This window comes from Nylanderia fulva, unplaced genomic scaffold, assembly GCF_048542155.1.
Source record: "Nylanderia fulva isolate GAGA-0341 unplaced genomic scaffold, ASM4854215v1 Scaffold76, whole genome shotgun sequence".
Classification (NCBI taxonomy): Eukaryota; Metazoa; Arthropoda; class Insecta; order Hymenoptera; family Formicidae; genus Nylanderia; species Nylanderia fulva.
This window is the reverse complement of record NW_028190873.1, coordinates 263240-284131: the sequence shown is the minus strand read 5'-3', so window position 1 is coordinate 284131 and position 20892 is coordinate 263240. Positions and strand designations below refer to the sequence as shown.

The 20892-nt window shown below is 38.5% G+C and overlaps 2 protein-coding genes and 1 long non-coding RNA gene across 3 annotated transcripts; all 3 read left to right on the top strand.

The window, feature by feature from the left end:
- The first annotated feature begins 2588 nt into the window (after positions 1-2588).
- LOC114934789 (uncharacterized) lies at positions 2589-7013 on the top strand. Its single transcript, XR_003820348.1, has 4 exons — positions 2589-4168; positions 4770-4971; positions 5151-5407; positions 6741-7013. It is a non-coding gene; the product is annotated as an uncharacterized LOC114934789 (long non-coding RNA).
- Positions 7014-9823: 2810 nt separating this feature from the next.
- Positions 9824-10762, top strand: LOC114934792 (uncharacterized). The gene has a single exon (XM_029307509.1). It carries the CDS (start codon positions 9824-9826, stop codon positions 10760-10762), a length of 939 nt encoding a protein of 312 aa, XP_029163342.1.
- A 1-nt stretch (position 10763) lies between these two features.
- Positions 10764-14954, top strand: LOC114934793 (uncharacterized). The gene has a single exon (XM_029307510.2). It carries the CDS (start codon positions 10764-10766, stop codon positions 14952-14954), a length of 4191 nt encoding a protein of 1396 aa, XP_029163343.2.
- The last annotated feature ends 5938 nt before the right edge of the window (positions 14955-20892 follow it).

The following is a 20892-nucleotide window of genomic DNA, read 5'->3' as shown; positions in this document are numbered from 1 at the left end:
GAGAGAGACGCGAAGGAGGGAAACATTTTTTTTTTAAATTAATAAATATTTTATAATAATAAATATATATTTTATTTATTATTTTTTTTTTTATTTGTACATTATCGCTTATTTTTTGTATAAGGATATCGGAGGAGGGATATCGAAGGAGGGAAACATTTTTTAAAATTAATAAATATTTTTATAATAATAAATATATATATTTTATTCATTATTTTTTTGTACATTACCGCCGGCATTAGCATTATCCAAGGTGTACCACGTGGAGGTTGCCGCTCGGATTTACACCTCATGTGTATGTGTGCGTGCGTGCGTGCGTGCGTGCGTGCGTGCGTGCGTGCGTGCGTGCGTGCGTGCGTGCGTGCGTGCGTGCGTGCGTGCGTGCGTGCGTGCGTGCGTGCGTGCGTGCGTGCGTGCGTGCGTGCGTGCGTGCGTGCGTGCGTGTGTGTGTGTGTGTGTGTGTGTGTGTGTGCGTGTGTGCTTGTACGTGTGTCACAGTAAAAATAAGGACCCCACGATTCGTCACTCCCGCGGTATTTATTGACTCCAAACCGTCTCTACTGTGTGTGTATAAATATAAAAAATAAAAAATAATATATGTAAAATAAAAAAAATATATAAAAAAATATAAAAAAATATAAAATATAAAAAAATATACAAAATATAAAAATAAAAATATAAAAAATAAAAAATAAAAAATAAACCTTAATTATAATATAAGTGTTGCGACGGTGACGGCGAGAGAGTGGAGAGGCTCACGCGGCGAGAGAGATTCGGCGAGAGAGAGGGCCGCATCAACCATCGCTGTCGGACTGTGCCTTGGCACCTGCACACGGAACTATATTATTGTACTATTTTATAGATTTTTGACATATTATATATATATGTATACAGAGTGTCCGGTAACTAACGGACCAACGATTACAAATGGATTCTTTGGTCAATTTGGGAACGATTTTTTCTCAGCGAAATTGTCGAAAAAAGTCATCATTTTTTACAACTTTCCAATATTTGTCATTACGTATTTTTATAACTAAGCCTCAAATTAAAATTTTATTATAATAAACTCTACCTAAAATTAACTGAAGAATGTAATTATGTTAGACTTTTAACTCCAAAACGTTTAGTTTTCAAAAATACCCATTTTTTCAATTGCTTATAACTCGAAAATTATTGACTTCTAACATTTTTGCTAAGGAAAAATTGTCTCCAAATTGGCCAGAGAATCCGCCCTTAATTATTGGTCCGTTAGTTACTGGACACCCTGTATATATATATATATACTTACACCTTTGGCATATTGGGCACATGTTGGCCAGGAAGAGTGTGAATACTCTTTCCTGGCAATCAATGCAGTGAAGATGCGGCACATCTCTGTACCGCATCGTCACGTGCCTCTGGATGGTTGCGATGGTCGCGAATCTTTCCCTGTTTCTCATGAATGCAGATTCTTATCGACCCCCATGGCGAGACGTATGCCATCATGATGCATACCCTCGTGTTTTCGTCGAGGGATGCGATGGCTCGTACGTCTAATGTGCGCGAGTGGTACGACTCGCGAACACCATTTCCACTGTCATATCTATCGTCGTAGAGTGGCTGGTGTTCTTCTTCTTCATTATCATTACCACCATCATCGTCTTCTTTTTCAACGATGGGTACGACCTCAATCTCCATCTCTTCAATATCGTCTAAGACGATATTGACCTCTCTGTCATACACGGGGTCGTACATGTCGTCGCTGTCGTCGGAGATCGTGATGACCTCCATCTCGTCATCAGAGATCACCATCAAGTCTCGCTTACCATTCTTCGCGTTCTCCATTTTTATTGTGAAAAAACAATACACTTTATGCTCACTGTATGCTCACTAGTATGTCACCGTACTATGGCCCGGCAGCGGCATCGGTCCTCATTATATATCCCGATCAACCCTTTGTTCTTCAACGTACGAACAATTGTTAATTCGCAAGAAATATTTGCGATATCTACCCGCTGATAATTCTCCGAAATACATAGATAAAGCCGCCCGTTACCTTCCTGGTGTAAATTTACCCCGTCGCAAGCGGCGAAAACACGTTACAAGCAGCGAAGACATGTCGCGACGCGTTCGTCCCCGATGACGCAAACTTTCGCCGCTGATATTTCTTAGAAATATACAGATAACGTATAGATCAGCAGCCACGTATCAATCCCCTTGATTGTCGGCGCTCGCCAAAGAAACGGCGGCAGCCCTTTTGTTATTAATAATTCGTAGAATTTAATTAACCAGAATTTTTACCTTATCTTGTAATAAATATATTACAAGCTTATCTTATCTTGTAATAGATATCGCTGTAATAGATATATGTTTATCTTTTGTTTATAAACATTTTAGGTAACCTGAGCCCCTTATCAGGTAATATAAACCCCTTATCAGGTAACCTGAGTTGATAAGATAAGCTTATCTGCTGATAAGACCCCCTCCCCCGCGTGACATTACCACCCTCACCCCCCCCCCCCTCCCGCCTCATTGCCCCTGGTCCAGAACTCTCCTAGTCTCTCTACTATGAAGCTTTGTCGTGCTCTTTTGATCCGTAATGAGCGCATCTGGGTTTTCTTCTGCATGAAGCTCGTATGTGACCATATCTGTAACAATGGTGGCAGAGTGACTCTGAATATATAAGGCAATACTGGGTAGTTGACGTAAAACATCTGTATATTTTTGGGAATTCTCTGTTCCTCAAAAGTAATTGAGACGGTGTAAGATGGAGTGAGACTAGTGAGTGAAGAAGATGATGAAGCGGAACCGTCTTGAAAGCTATTGTGATTGCTTTGAGAGTTGATGAGCATTCTGCGATTGAGCCTTTTAACTGATAAAACTTTAAAGGGGCTTCTAATGTTGTCCTGTATCAATTGATTAGCCAGTTCAAGGGATACATTTTTGATAATTCTCTTGCAAGATACCCTTGACGGGGGGATAAAAGCAATTAAGTCCTTTGACTTGAAGTTAGTATTTTCGACCAGCTTGTTAGCTTCCTGGCCGCTTTTTAGAAAAATGGATACTTTTGAGAAGCCTGATTTTTTAATTTTTAAACTACCTGAGATGTTGAGACTTGTAATGTGTCTCCCCACAGTAATTAGATGTAGAGCGGCAATTGTGTTAGAAATTCTCTGGATGTGGACGTCGTATGGACAAAAATTGGTCTCCGTGTATCTTGTCTTGAGAATATCTTCGGAAATAGAGATGACTGAACCCGTGGTGGAAGCACTCCTTGATCTAGGGATGAGAGAGCTTCCGGATCCGCAGATTTTGCTGCATGGTGGGTCATATGAGGGGTCGAGATTCTGACGTTTATGACCTCTTTTGTGCATCGTCTTATTGTTAGTCCTAGGGGGAAAAAGACATTGCAGGATCAACAACCATGGGTTGAGTTGTGGAAGAGGCCTCGGTCTCTGTTAGTAAATTGTCGAGGAAGGTGTCTATAATCATCTGGTCGGTGACCGTATGATTGCCCTAATCTCCGGAGTTCATTCTAAAAAAAAGAAAGGGGATAATTGCTGGAATGAGAGCTGAGGAGAGGGTGAACACAGAGTCTAAAGCGAGAAGACATGAAAAGCGCGGGAAGTAGTGGCTTTTACCGAGACAAAGGCCTTGTGGCCGGCACTGTCACTTCTTGTGGATAATTGTATGTTTGGCAGTGGTGGACGCCTATATAACTAATTATCCGATAAAGCACTCACTAAAACTAAGCTGTTCCAGTCTTAGTATGCGAGAAAACACACGCGAGCGTTGCTATTTATCCCGATTGAAGAAAGCACTTGGAAAACACGTCTTACTTTCTCGAAATCAAAGATGGCGTCTCCTCTCGGGGATTCATTGTCGTCGCGCCGTCTCATTTTTTGTCGCGTTTATCTACGTGTTTGTACCATTGCGCTTTGATGAGACTGTCGAGTATTGCATGTACGAGTGAGTGAAGCGTATCGCATAATCATTGTATTAGTCCGTCGCGTAATTCGAGTATAACGAAATATCGAGGGAGAGAAAACATCAGACGAGACTGCGTGCGAGAGCGCGAAAGCGACAAGGATAGAGAGCGTGTGCGCGCGAGAGTGAGCGAGACGGCGATAGCCGTGAACTGTCAGTCACCGGCGTATTCGCGGCAAATATCGAACTACATCATTTTGCGGTAACTCTCTTGATCTTTAATTATCACTGAGAATTTTTCGGGTCGAATTTATAACTCTTTTGATTGCCAAACTATCTGTTCCGTTCTCTTTTTGTCAGTATTATATTACAGAGTTGTCGCATATCCGATGTTTGTAAAGTCGACGTGATTTTTCAAGCATAGATTGTCGCGGTATTTCTACACCCGTTATACCGAGTGAACTCTGTCGGAAATTTCGTGTCGTCAAGTCAATGTGTTATTCGAGTTATCTCGCTTAGCGCAAATATCGCATCGAGTCAATTCCCTGGACATTATTTTTTGTATTATTATCTTATTACTATTTTGTAAAACCGACTATACGCCCTTTACGAATTTTTCTAACTACTCAAATTATATTTCTGTTTAATCTATTTTTTTGTAATCTGACAATCCTTCAATTTACCTTATATTGTATATTGTTATTTCTTTTCTCTTTTCTTCTATTATTGTAATAAATCGGAGTCAATTTACAGTACACTTTCGCGTCTTTATTTTATATCTCTTTGTGTTGTCGCGCCTCATTATCGGGTAATTCTCAATTTCGCGCGTACTTCGTGTAATTTACGCGTTATTTATGTCGTAGCAACCACACCCTGCCCCTCTACCGTTAGGTGAGCAGCCGGCCCGTTGCAGGACTTCCGAATTGTTGCGTTATTCCGTGTGTCGCGAATTCACACGCACATGTGAAAGATCGTGTCTGGCGCCCAAAAATTCGAGTAATTTCGCGTATCCGTCGGCTGGCATCCTGCTGCGGTACGCGCGGAGCGACCACCATCCCAGTTCACGTATGTAATAATTATCTTCAAAGAATAAAAATAATTTTTTCTTTCTTTACGTCGACCTCTGCTCGCCACAGTTGCTCCGAGGCGAGAAAAGTCGTCGCAATACAATTATATTTAATGGAATTCATGATATATGTTTCAAACTATTTATTGTAATATGTTTTATTTGAAATAATTTTCAGTAAGAGTCTTGTGCATGTTGGTTTGGAGATTAAGTTACCATTGCCGATGGTTAGAACCACACGTAGAACAAGAGCTAGCTCCGTCGATCCAGAATCTTTATCTGATCAAAATATAGAAGTCAATCTGGCACATCATTTAAAACACATAAACGAGTACTGTCAATTCTCTAATTAAAAAAAAGATGAAAAGAAGATTCGTGTACCTTATGTACGATTGGATACTACAATAGTTAAGATTGATAAACTTACCAATTCAGGTAATTTCTTAAAATTGTTACCTCTCTCAACAGATAGCTCTATGTATCTTTAAAACTACATGTGCATGTATTATAATTTAAATACCGATAAAATTAATGAAGTCGCCAGTGATGAGTAAACCATACAAATTTATTAAAATTTACATAACTGGCCAGTACAAATTATTACAACACTCCGTTTCGACCCTCAGGTACGGATCCTTATCAAGTGTAACTGCACAATAAAAATATACATTGATTAAAATGCGAAACCGTATTTTACAAAGTTATTAACAAAGAAATTTAAAATAAAATATAATGTACCTTTCAAGATGTTGATTCGAAAACAGTAAAATTACTAATGTTAAACCAGAGACAATTAAATTATTTTAAAACATCATAAGTCAAAGTTAAAAAACACGATTATAAAAACGTTCGACAATACAACGAAATAAATAAACAATCATATACTGTGGATCAACTTATCATAGATCGGGTTTAAATTTTCTGTGTCCTTTTGTAAATTAATATTATTCTTATATTTTTTAATAAAAAAACATCTCCGCTAATTCTCTCTTCTTTTTATGTTTTTCACAAAAATCTTGCAAAATCTTAGGTTCCAACCAATTAAAATCATGGTCATATTTTATTTGATGTTTGCTGATTACGTTAAAATTGCTGAGATGTTGTTTAATATTTTTACAATGTTCCTTTACGCGTGTAGCTAATTGTCTTTTCGTTTGATCGGTGTATGTTGCATTACAGTTCTTACATTCAATCAAATAAACGACGTCAGTTTTTTGCACATAGTTAATCCTTTCTTGATTAGTCTATTTAATTTTTTTGGGATAGTATAAGCAATGTCGAGGCCACATTTTTCCAACGCAATACATAGATTTTCGCTTAAGTTTTTTATATAAGGTAACGGTAACATTGATTTCGTATCGAACTTTTTACATTGTCAGTAACCATCATATAATCTCTACGGTGTTTTAGAGTTTTCATTCTCTTGTCAATATGTAGTTTAATGAAAGACCTCGGGAAGCAAATGTTAACTAAAATATCCGTAATAATTCTGATGTTATCAGTGTAAAAGCATTCATCTAAAAGTAATAAAGTTTTGTCGACTAGACTTCTAATCGTGTTGATTTTATACTGAAAGGGGAAAAGAGATTCAAATATCTACCAGAAAAGGTGAGTTTTCTGTATCAATTGGTCAACAATGTTCCCTCCGCTTTAACAACAGTAATGTCTAGGAAATTTATAGAATCATTTAATTCGACCTCATGCGTGAACGTTAGGCGTTCTGGGTAACTATTAAACATCGTTAATATCTCATCAATTTTTGTTTTAGGTGCTATTACAAAAATGTCGTCAACATATGTATAAAAGACCGGTATACAATTTAATTTGCTTAAACAATGTGTTTCAAAGTCGTCGATGACCAAGTCAGCCAATATTGGTGATAAGGGTGACTCCATCGGGCAACCGAAAATCTGTTCGTAGTATTTTCCACCAAATCCAAAGCTCGTTAAATCAAGGACAACCGAGAGTGCATGTAAAAACTGCGGCAATGACAAGTTAGTATTTGACGTAATATACATCCATCTCTTTTCAACTGCGTTTAAAGCTAAATCTTTAGCTTTAACTGTAATAATTAATTTCTTATGATTTAAAAGTCTGAAAGTTTTTACATATACAATAATAATAAATTATTGTATATGTAAAAACTTTCAGACTTTTAAATCATAAAAAATTAATTATATGTATAATCATATTCGATTATTTCTCTCACACATTTTGTGATTATAATTAATCTCTTACGAATAATAAAAATTGTTTTCATTGGCAAGTGATAGTTTTTGGAACCGACTTTTTTTACTCAAATTTATTAATTAATATAATGAGAGTTACTAATGTTATTGACAATGATGGCTTTTTTATATTATAGACAAATTAATATAAAAGTTCGATTATATAACAGGTATAATAAACCTTAAATCTGATTTATGGCTGTCAATACCTAAAGCCGTAAATTGTAAAAAATAAACTAATCATATAATTAAATGTCAGAAGAATAATCGAATATAATGGATTAAATTTAAGGCTTACAGCATAAATTATTGTATATGTAGAATATAAAATTATTGTATATGTAGAAATAATCACTTGCCAATGAAAACAATTTTTATTATTTCATTATAAAAATAAAGTAGAGAATATAACTTACTGCTAGCTAGTTTTGGTGAAGACTGTGAACCTATCAATAATAAAATGTTCAATTCAAAATTAATTAATTATTTTTTATCATAATAATAAGGTAATCAATAAAAATACCTTCTAAAAACTTTTTTAATGATGTAGATTTGTTTCGAGAATTTTTTTTTTATTTATTTGTCTCACACTATTGTAATCAGATTTTATAAGTATATCTTGAGATTCTGGAGATTGCTCAAAAGTGGAAGCCTTTTCAGATAAATCAAAATTGTAAGAAGAATTTGGAGATCTCAAAGTTGATGACATTTCATTGTCAGACAAGTTTTCTTTATTAGTAGATTCTGAAAAATAAAAGTACAAGAGCATATAAGGATAGTCTACTACTATTAAATGCTGCAATAAAATTCCAGTAATTAGAAATACAAACCAGATTGTGTAGACTTTTCCTGCGATTAATCGACGAACAAGAGTTGTATTTTTTTTCTTTGATGATGTAGATAAAAGATTTGAATTAGCAAAATATTCATTCGTAGACTTAGCTGAATTCTTGGCTTTGCTACTCTCGAATAATTCCTTGAGCTTTGAAGACAAAGTTGAACTAGGTTTTGGAATATTGTGTCTTTCCTTAAGTTTCTTCTTTTTTGATTCTTCAACTAACTCAGAATCTGATGAAAATGTTAGATGTTCAGGCGGCTTTCTCTTGCGTGGTTGATTGTAGTCCGTCTCAACATCTGTTGCTACAATTGTGTCCTCTTTAACAGCTTTATTTCTAGCTTTTTGGACAACATTGAAAGTGGCTGCATGCAAAAACCACAAGACAAAGATTAAATTACGAAGATATAGTCTTGCACTGTAAAAAAAAAGATAAAAACTTACAATAACTATAATGAAATATAATGGGCAGCAGTTCCCATGTGGATGAATCATAATCCACCAGACTCATCACCATCTTCATACATTTCCCCTTCATGAAACGTGGCGGATAATAACAAAACTGTCTGTCCTCGCTAATCCATTTGGTTGGTACAACTTCTACGAGGATTTCTTCTTCATCACTTTCAGCTTGAGGCACAAACTCTATGACAGAATACTGTAAAAAAATAAATTTGAAGTTTACATAAAAAAAACAAATAAAGTAATGACATAAATGACCAATAAGATCTCACCAAAAATTTACTGAGGACCATTGTGAAGAAGAGGAATGCAAAGAAAACTATCTTCATCGGGTAAAATAACACATTTGTTTGGTATTCAATAAACTATTTACGCGTATCGCCCGGTCAATCTACCCACTCGAATTCAGGTACCCGCACATATATATGTCGGGTCCTTCGCCGTTGCCTTCGGGGGCTTCCGTTGCCGATCGCGACCCATCGTGCGCGGTCCCCGCTAATACGAATCAAAATCGTCTCAGAGACAACGAGAGACACACGTGCGGCCGACTTAGCCGCTATTGTATACCATTATACGCTGTATTTCGATTAAAGCATTTATACCTTGTATCTCGAGTGCGGTCACTACCTTCTGAGTTTTTCAATAAATATAAGCAAGTGAGAGAGAAACATTCTCGGTCGTATATTCGTGAAGCACTCATTTCACGACAACATACGACGGGCACACGCCCGATAATTCAATTTACGTACAACCCGTACATTTGGTCCTTCGAGCCGGATTCATCCAAGGAATTCCGCAAGCTCGGTCAAGGTAGTGTCCAACAAACTTCTAGAGGATATAACACGAAGGGAGCAAGCCAAATTAAAAAAGGCCAACGTATCGAGTTATCACGTACGGTATCGGCCTACGGAATTTCCCATACATCGGCAGACGTCCTAACAAAGGAGAGGTCAGGAGCGGTTATTTTACTCGTCGGCGAGTACAAACGATTGCCCCGCATTGGCGACAACGGCATAATTCCAACGGACGGGCAATCGAACCGGCAGTCACGGCGATCCTTGTCGGCCATATTCGACAAGACGAACGACGCATCGAGGGCCAAACAGCGCATTGAGACGACGACACCCCCCCTCCTCCCCGCAGGACGACCGACAAAGGATTACCGAGCGTTCACGCGTTTTCTTTCTTAATAAGAAATAAATGTAAGGTAAGGGTAGCTATCTAGTGACGAGTACCAACCAGATTCGAATAATACGTGTGTCTCAATTCAATTAGTTTACAATGTCTAATACAGAAAATCTCGCGGTACTTAAAAGATAACGCGCTATGATCAAAGGATCCTGCACGCGAATAAAACATTACGTCGAGACAATTACTGCTATCAATACCTCGACAACGGCTCAACTTGAGGAGCGCAAATTAAAACTAGAACATTATTGGGCCGAATATCACACTGTACAGACGCAAATAGAACTTTTAGAAGAAGCCGAAGGTAACGATCGGGCTACGTTCGAGGACGCATTTTATGCCGTATCCGCTAAAATCAGGGAGTTATTAAGCCCCCCCCCGCACTCGCGCACTGCCGCTGTTTTGCCGGCAACGCTTTCGGAAATCTCGGACGCAACTTCCCGCGTGCGCTTACCTAAATTAAATTTACCGACATTTTCGGGGAAATATGACGAGTGGTTCCCGTCCTTCGATACATTCACGTCGGTCATACATACGAACGCGTCTCTCAGTTGCATACAAAAGTTTCAATATTTAAAGGCCTCTCTCACAGGCGATGCGAGCAGCGTAATTAATTCTCTAGAGATTTCGGACGCGAATTACAATGCAGCGTGGAATCTTCTTAAAGAGCGGTACGATAACAAACGGGTAATCGTGCAAAATCATATCAAGGCCATTATAGAATTACCTTCCATGACAAGGGAAAATTATACCGAGTTAAGGCAAATCGCGGATGGCGCAACAAAGCACATACACGCGTTGCAAGCTCTAAAGCGACCCACCGCGTATTGGGACGATATTTTAATACACGTGCTATGCTCGAAATTCGATCCCCTCACACTACGCGAGTGGCAATCTTCGCTTACGGGTAACGAATTACCAACGTCCAAACAATTCTTCGATTTTATCAGACGACAGTGTCAGATGCTCGAAGTCACAAACAAATCTAGCAACGTCGCGAACGTCAAGGACAACGGGAAGGATGTGCCAAGGCACACGCCAAGCGTCAAACAGCATGCGCAGCTACCGTCAAGTTAAAATGCAACTACTGTCGAGGGAGCATTCCATTTATTACTGTAAGAATTTTCTGGCACTTCAGGTTCCTCAAAGGATCGCGGAAATTCGTTCTCGCAAAATTTGCCTCAATTGTCTGCGTTCCAACACGCACATCGCTAGCAAATGCACTTCAGGAGGTTGCAAGGTCTGCCAAGCCAAGCATAACACGCTTCTTCATATGACGACCGCCTCGCAGCAAGCGCCTAATTCCTCTAGCTCTTCAGGAAAGGGCAGCGACAACTCCAACTCCGCAGAATCCTCTGCCGTAGTAGCGACACACGTCGCAGGAGGAAGTGTTAACGTCATATTGTCAACAGCCATGGTGCACGCGCGCGATCATCAGGGCGTGCTTCGACCTTGTCGCATTCTGTTGGATTGTGGTTCTCAGGCGAATTTCATATCAAGGAAATTCATGACGAGGCTTGGCCTCACTCCCAAATCACTAAGCGTAGCCATATCCGGCGTGAACGGAACGGTTACGACGGCCACGCAAGCAGTAAAAATCGAATTGCAATCGCGAATAGATTCATACAGTGCTACAATCGATTGTATTGTTTCAGATCAAGTTACAGAAAAACTCCCTGGCATACCGTTAAGGCGAAGGGATTTCGAACTGCCACAAAATATAAAGCTAGCTGATCCACAATTTCACGTATCTTCTGATATCGACATTCTAATAGGAGCCGAAATATTTTGGGATCTTCTCTCTGTAGGACAGATACAATCATCGGACAGGCATCCTAAATTACAAAAAACGAGGTTTGGATGGATCCTAGCAGGACGAATGTTTGATTCAAAATCAATTCACGCAAAGGTACATTCTCTACACGCATCTATAACTAACGAGCAGTTACATGATCAATTAAGTCGGTTCTGGCAATTAGACGACGCGACAAATGACTCCGATAATTTGACTCCTGAGGAAAGTTATTGTGAGCAGCATTTTATTAGCAATATTCATCAAAATCCACAAGGCAGATACGTGGTCAAACTTCCCATTAGAGATCAATTAATCGACAAGTTAGGAGACTCTCGAAGCATTGCCATGTCTCGTTTGAAGGGCATCGAAAAACGTTTTAAACGACAGCCCGATCTAGAAGAGCAATACAAACAATTTATCAATGAGTACATATCGTTAGGGCACATGCAAAAAATAGAATTGCAGCCCGATGAGAGTTCCTCATGTTTTTATTTACCGCATCATTGCGTATTCAAATCTAACAATCAAACGTCAAAGATCCGCGTAGTATTTGACGCTTCATGCAAATCTACCGAGGGCTTATCTTTAAATGATGCACTAATGATAGGGCCAGTAGTGCAGCAAGAGCTAACATCCATACTGATCCGATTTCGTTTCTTCATTTATGTTTTTAGCGCCGACGTAATAAAAATGTATAGACAAGTATTGGTGGATCCTTCTCAAACACGTCTACAAAGGATACTATGGCGGGACGACCCTGCTAACAACGTCGACACATACGAACTATTGACAGTTACGTATGGAACATCATCAGCTTTATACTTGGCCACCAGGTGCCTTACTTATCATGCCGATCAATACGCAGCTAAGTACCCGGTAGGCTCTAGAGAGGTGAAGCGCAGTTTTTACGTAGATGACTTTTTGTCGGGAGCAGATACTCTGCACGAGGCTAAGGTACTCCGAGATGAACTAATAGAATTGCTGAGAATAGGATCTTTCGAACTCAGTAAGTGGGCGTCGAATTGCCCAGAACTTCTAAAAAATATAAAGGATCGTGATGGGGAAGTAATTACCATTCATAACGAGACAGATTCTAGCATACTAGGGATTCAATGGAATCAAGTCAAGGATGTTTTTCACTTTGCATACAATTCAGACTCCACTAACAGCGCAGTATCTAAGCGCGTTATTCTTTCTGAAGTTTCCAGCTTGTTTGATCCTCTGGGTCTCCTCGGACCCGTCATTGTAATTGCCAAACTCATTCTTCAAGATTTGTGGAAGGCCGGCATCCATTGGGATGAATCTGTGCCGCAGGAATTACATACAAGCTGGCTAAAATTCAAGTCTCAATTACATGCTGTAAATCAGCTACAAATCTCTAGGGGTGTCAAATACAACCCAGACTCACAGCTCGTGCAATTACACGGGTTTCGTGATGCAAGTCAAAATGCATATGGCGCATGTATATATGTACGCACAACCATCGAATCTAGTGAATATCGTTCACAGTTGCTGTGTTCAAAATCCCGTGTGGCACCACTCAAGGCCGTGTCACTGCCAAGGCTTGAACTATCGGCAGCGGTTCTGTTAGCTCAACTCATAACTAAGGTGAAAGACTCATTGGGCTCGCCCATGCAAGCATTTCTTTGGTCGGACTCCACCATAGCATTGAATTGGATAGCTTCATCCTCGCGCAACTGGTCAGTATTCGTGGCAAATAGAGTCGGAGAAATTCAAAGGTTGACTCAGATCAGTCAGTGGCGTCACGTCTCCTCTTCCGACAATCCTGCAGACATACTATCCAGGGGCATATATCCGTATGATTTAATCGCATCATCCATGTGGTGGCACGGGCCCAGCTTTCTACAGTTGCACGAAAATCAGTGGCCATCGGGAAGTTTTACATATCCGAGGGAGGATATGCCCGAACAAAGAAGAATAGCCGCGATTGTCGTCAAGCATGACCAATGCATGGTCACCCAGCTATTAACCAAGCATTCAAGTCTAAACAAAATCCTTCGGATCATTGCGTATTGCATGAGATTTTCTAAGAAACGGAATCTCGCGCCAAATAGAACAATATCTTTGTCTGAACTTTTACTTGCAACGGAAATCGTGTGCAGGGCGGTACAAAAACAAGTCTTCTCTAAAGAATACGAAGCATTAAAATTAGAAACGACCATTAATGCAGGCAGCCGTCTATTGCCGTTAACTCCTTTCATGGATAAAGATGGCCTAATCCGGGTGGGCGGTAGGCTTAAAAACTCAAACCTAGATTTTGACGCATGCCATCCCATTTTGCTGCCGCGCAATCACGATTTAACACAAAAAATAATTAGACAAGAGCATATTCGGAATATGCACGCCGGAACGCAAGGTACTATGGCCGCCGTCCGGCAACGTTTCTGGCCACTTTCGCTAAGATCCGCAGCGCGAAAGATCATACAAGAATGCGTAACTTGTTTTAAGGCAAAACCGCGATTCTCGGAAGCCTTAATGGGATCATTACCCGCCGGTCGAGTCACCCCATCTAGACCGTTCGCGCATTGTGGGATAGACTATGCCGGTCCAGTCACAATACGCGAAGGAAACAGGCGCAACTCTCGCAATCATAAGGCTTACATAGCCATTTTCGTATGCTTTGCCACTAAAGCCGCGCACATCGAAGTCGTAAGCAATTTAACGACAGACTGTTTTCTTGGTGCATTCAAACGGTTCATTGCGCGAAGAGGGAAACCGACCCACATGTACTCGGATAATGGGACCACCTTCGTCGGGGCAAAAAAGCAAATCAAGGAACTATACGAATTTTATAACAAACAAGAAACGCAGTCCGATCTCAATCAATTCTGTGCCAACGAGGGCATTTGCTGGGGATTCATTCCGCCCAACGCTCCCCATTTTGGCGGTTTATGGGAAGCGGCGGTAAAATCCGCCAAACATCACTTGACTAGAATTGTGGGCCAAGCCCATTTAAATTTTGAAGAACTGCAGACTGTATTGTCTGAGATAGAAGCTATATTAAATTCGCGCCCTATCACGCCACTAAGCGAGGATCCCAACGACTTGTGTTATCTTAGTCCGGGTCACTTTCTGGTTGGTACAGCACTAAATAGTTTTCCTTGCAGAGACTTCAGCGAGATCAATGAGAATAGGCTCCTACGATGGCAACGCGTAGAGCAACTTCGACAGCACTTTTGGCGCAGATGGAGTAGCGAGTACTTAGGCTCGTTGCAGGAAAGGTCGAAATGGAAACAAAATTCGGGCATTCAACTACGCGTCAATCAGCTCGTACTTGTAAAACAACAAAATCTACCCCCTCTACAATGGGCTATAGGTCGCGTCTTAGAGATTCATCCCGGATCCGACAATGTAGTACGAACTGCAACTATAAAAACCACCAAGGGTACTTATGTTAGACCATTGTCGCAGCTCGCGATATTACCCTCAGAAATCCAAACGACGGATAACTAATATAGGCAATTAAGATGCAATCTCACGTAATAGTCACGACGCGAATATTTAGCTATTAAGATATATCATAGGAAAATTTATATTCATGTCTTCCTTTTTCTAGTAATTTAGTTTAATTTGCAAACAAATATATTATTATAATTTATAGGATACTGTAATCACTATTTATAAGAGTACGAAACTCACGAAGTGCTATCAGTCATGGTTTATATTCTGTTGCGTTATTATCTTTATTTTATTGTACTGATAAGTCTTATATGTTTGCCTTGCGGCTCATTCTTTCTTCTATTCATTTTGAAAGCGCATTCTTTCAAGGCGGGCGGCGTTTGTTTGGTATTCAATAAACTATTTACGCGTATCGCCCGGTCAATCTACCCACTCGAATTCGGGTACCCGCACATATATATGTCGGGTCCTTCGCCGTTGCCTTCGGGGGCTTCCGTTGCCGATCGCGACCCATCGTGCGCGGTCCCCGCTAATACGAATCAGAATCGTCTCAGAGACAACGAGAGACACACGTGCGGCCGACTTAGCCGCTATTGTATACCATTATACGCTGTATTTCGATTAAAGCATTTATACCTTGTATCTCGAGTGCGGTCACTACCTTCTGAGTTTTTCAATAAATATAAGCAAGTGAGAGAGAAACATTCTCGGTCGTATATTCGTGAAGCACTCATTCCACGACAACATACGACGGGCACACGCCCAATAATTCAATTTACGTACAACCCGTACAACATTTTTGAAAAAAATCCTGCAGTTTGTATATGGTTTTTACAGAATCTATATGTGACACTTTAAAAATTCCAATGAATGAGGAAGGAAATGGGTAGTCATAATAATCTATATACTTTGCAAAGAAACTTATGCCCTGCTAATAATATATCGCCATTTGGTAAAGCTATAACCTCGGTTAAGATAAGTATGTTCCCATCTTTTGTTGAGAAACAGCAATTAGCTTTATTAGTCTAAAGAGTTATACCCTTTAAATATATTTGTGCATAGCAATCACCAGGAATTTCTGGAACAATATTTCTATGCAATTGTTTTTTTAATGTAACTTTATTCAGATTTGGTCTCTTTAATTCTGCAGCAAGTTGCCCTTTTGTCTCAAAATCCCTATTAACTAACTGCTGGAGAGGCTTATCAGTTGAACGCAAATGATGTTTAATTACAGCCATAAAAGACTCGTATTTAAAAGCACTAAAATCCAATAACGTACCATTTTTCTGGCATTCAGTAGCCATGTGACAAAGACAATGTACATTGTATACCACATATGATTTATCAAAAACATCTGTGGAATGCCTGATAAACTCACGATATACTATATTATCAGCAATAAAAATCCAATAATTGCTTTTGACAAATTCAGGAGATGAGAAAATGTAAGATGCAGAATGAATTAATAAAAAGTTTTTGTAAGTGTTTTCATGAAGTCTGTATCGAAAAATGCGCACTCCATCATACAGAAGAAGATGTCTCCACTCAGTTGCTTTAAACTTGGTTTGATAATATAAAGATCTTGGTCTACGGTTGAATTCCATGGGAATCCAAGAAGCAATGTTAATTATATCAGAACATAAGCTCAAACGTGTTAGTCTTGAAATTTTACCATATGTGATAGCTTGATATCCACAAAGATACAGAACCCATCTCTTAAAAGCCCCTTCAAATAACAGATGCATTGGATCTAAACGAAACTTTGAAACCATTCCACTGTTGTCACTTGCCATATTTTCTAGAGGCGATACTCCATTATGGTGACTAAGCTGATCTCTTCTTCGATAAGATTCATCCGTACGCAATGATGCATTGAGATTCAGAAAGGTAAGACGATTTCTAAAACGTGCACCTTTTACTGTGCACTTTTCATATGCATAGATACTGTTGTGGCTTAAAATACATTTTACATATTGTCGTGCTACAGCATCAAGTATGTAATTTCTAATTTTAAAGAAATAGCGGTTGCCATAGAAGTCATAACCATTTAGGGCTAATTCATCAACTTCATGAATAAAATCTGCTAAAAAAGCATCAAGATTGTCTGGCTTTCCAACACCACGCCACACACCTATAATAAATGGTGTAGCTTCTCCTATAAGACAACCCAGTATAGGCCAGAAGTTATCATCAGTGCTTTTAAATAATGCCAAACCATCAATGTTTACGTCAATAATAATTTCTTTATGTTTAAGCAAGTAATCATCGGTAACTCTTTGATTTAAATTAGCAATAATGCCTTTATACCACATTAAACCTCTACCATTACGTTGTAATTCAACTTTGCGTGTAGTTTGCAGTAAAGTTTTGTGAGATTTTGGTAAAAAACTATGGAGGGATCGTAGTCCTACAAGAAGTTCATCAACTTTTCTATGTGCAACACCTCTCATTGCCCATTTCTTCAAAAATTTTAATAGATATTCATCAGAATTCTGTGTTAATTGAATATCATTCTGATCCTGGAGATTAATTACAAATTCTTCATCTGAATCAACATCAGTCTCCACATTTTGCTCAAAACTAACATTGTCTTCATCTAGTTCATCATTATTATTGCAAAAGTTGTTTCGATTCTCTTCTACTTCTGAATGAATTGATGAATTATCACATGAATGTTGATTATGACCTTCTAGTTCAAATATTTCTAATGCATCATTAACTTGTGTCAAAGTTTGTCTTACTTCTTCGGTCTTAAGACGCTTCCTGACCTCTTTCACAGATGAAGCATGCAGCTTGCGTTTCATATTTTGCTTTACGTACAATAAATAAATTTAAGAGAATATATTATATACGAGGTGTGTTCAAAAAGTATCGCGAATTTTGTGTTTTTTCAAAAATTATTTATTTATTCATGAATATCTATTTTGTCCCCTTCAAAGTAATCCCCACCAGATATTATATACTTGTGCCAACGTTTTTTCCAATCCTCGAAGCACTTCAAAAAATCATTTTTTGTGATCTTGTTCAGCTCCTCCTTCGATGCCGTCTTTATCTCCTCAATCGTAGCGTAGCGTCGTCCTTTCATGGGCCTCTTCAGTTTCGGGAACAAGAAAAAGTCACAGGGGGCCAGATCTGGGGAATACGGTGGCTGCGGCATTATTAGTGTGTTGTTTTTGGCCAAAAATTCGCGCACAAGCAACGATGTGTGAGCAGGCGACCCGTGTCATGCCCAAATCATTTGTAAAAATCGAATGGCACGAGCCAATCGATATGTTTAGGTCCTCAGCAACTTCTCTAACGGTGATTCGACGATTGACCAATACTATTTTCTTCACTTTATCAATGTTTTCGTCTGTTGTTGACGTGCTCGGGCGTCCGGCACGCTCTTCGTCGTTCACATCTTCTCGGCCCTCGGAAAACATTTTGTACCACCGATAAACGTTGCTTCGGTCCAAGGTAGCTTCACCATATGCCACAGTCAACATTCGGAATGCGTCCGCGCACTTAATTTTGTTTTTCACACAAAATTTGATACAGATTCTTTGATCCATTTTTTGGAATAGGCAAAAATCGAAGACGAGCCAAAACACGTGCAAGCAAAGCAGCTGTCAAAAATTAACTGAACATTCAAAATGGCCGTACTTGTCGGCATAAATGAGAAACATGAGTACCAACATAACGCCACAAAAAAATCGAAAATCGAATATACGTAACCCGCGGAAATTCAAAATTCGCGATACTTTTTGAACACACCTCGTATACCTAAATGTGTATATGTGACAGTATAAAAGTCTGCAAATTTAATAAATAAGATAATATCGCAACAGTACTATATATAATATAAATATGACAGTACAACAAAACACAATATGAAAGTAAAGAAATTTAAAGTAAATATAAATATTATCACAACATGACAATACAATAATACATATACAATACATATATAAAAAGAGAAAGATTATTCAGATGAACAGAAATATTTACTCCTCAGCTTTATTTTAACCTCTTTGTTGGATTTTTCTGATGTCAAACTATATGATCATTTTTCTCTATCTTTATAAAGAAAGTGCGTTAGCCGACACATATATATTATTGCAACGCAAGGAACTTTATTCCATCAACGATGTTAATATACACAAAAGTATGTAAGATCTACCAAATATTATTTTAAAAATCTTAAAAAATAATAAATTTGTACTACACAATTCTCTAATATTTTAACTTTGAAACTTTAAAAATCAAGAGGTTAATATTAATTAGCAATTATAAATACCTTTAATGAATTCATTTCCTTCGTGTTTCCAGACACAATTAAACCGCCAAATAATCACACCACTAATGAAAACAAACCATTCGTCCTTTTCTGGATTTGTTCTTTGTTCACGCTTGCTTTGTGCGTAGTACACGTGCACACGCATTACAACACGCGTCAAAATAAATATGGTAACTGTATGGCGTCACTTTCGATTTCTAAAGTTTTTAGTGCCCTCTATATCCATGCAGGCCACAATGACGTCATTTTGACGTCACCGCAGAAAGGCTTGATATAAATTTGACATTTTAAAGTCAAAATGACATCATTTTGACACTATCGTGACTTTTTGTTCTACTTGGGATATTATACGTGGTATAGATGACGATACTCCTCAGGGAATTATTGAGAATCTTAGACCTCCTCCGGAATGAAGTATTATATGGACTCCTCCTTTCGAGGTAGTTAGATTAAAAAGACCTGTTCACAAAAAAAAAAAAAAAAGTGACGACTCAATTGTTACTGAGTATATCGATTCTGATTCTTATTTGGTTTTCGCTTTAGGACTTCTATAGTTCCTCCCAGTGTTATTTACATGAAGAAAAGATTGTTTATGCGTCGATTCATACAAAGAGTTAAACGCTGTAATAAATGTCAAAGATTTGGACATATCTCTAGGATGTGTCGTGCTTCTAACAATAACGCTGTGTGCGTTAGATGTGGTTTGAATCCATCTACTCATGGTGAAGGTTCTAAATGTATGGCTGACAAGCCATTTTGTATTAATTGTCGTAGACATAAGATGGACGATGTTGAGCATGAGACTTCTTCTAATAGATGTCCTATTTTTATTAAACAAAAAGAGATAAAAAGAATCATGGCGATTAAGGATGTCTCGCAATCAGAAGCTGAGGTTTTACTTCAGGAATTTAAATTAAAATCTAATACTGGTAATATTGGAACTTTTGAAGTGCAACCTTGTGAGGCTTCACTTCCCACTCTTTATAACTTTTTTCGTCAAACTTGGCTGCTCCTTATAAATCCTTATCATCGGAATCTTGTCCCGTGAGGAAATCCTTTTCTGATTCAGTTAAGCATGGGAGAGCTGGAGGGTTTTTATCTTCGGGTTCTGTGTCAATTTCGGGATTGACTTGTTCATCATCTTTCTCAATTTTGACATCTAAGGCAAGAATAGTTCCTTCCACTTCTAATATTATACGTAGGGTAAAATATGATAAAATGAGGAATGATTCTGTTGATAAAAGAGAAAGTCCTATTCAATTGTCTTTCTCTTCTTCTGAGTTTAAATCTAAAAAATTAGGAAAAATTATTGAGTCTAATAATTCCCCTATTTCTATTAATTTACTGAGAGCGCATTCTTCTTCTGCATTTGTTGTTCAAGATAATAACTTGGAAAATTCGAAACTTAATAATGAATTTTTAAATGAGTGGATAACTGAGTACACAATCATAAGTCTTTGAAAAATGTAAACAAGGACGTCTTAGCTGAGATGAGTCATGCTCTACTCAGCAAAGCATTGTGTATTCAATACTTTGATATATTATATTATTTATTTTTCTTTCATGTATATTCTCTCGATTAACCTCCTTCAGTGGAACTGTCGCTCGTTGATGCGAAGAATCCCTGGGGCTTGGGTAGAAGTTCTTTGGATATGTGAAAGCTATTCCCCTATTATTATTTGTGGAAACATTAATGGTAAGAGTGCTCTTTGGTCT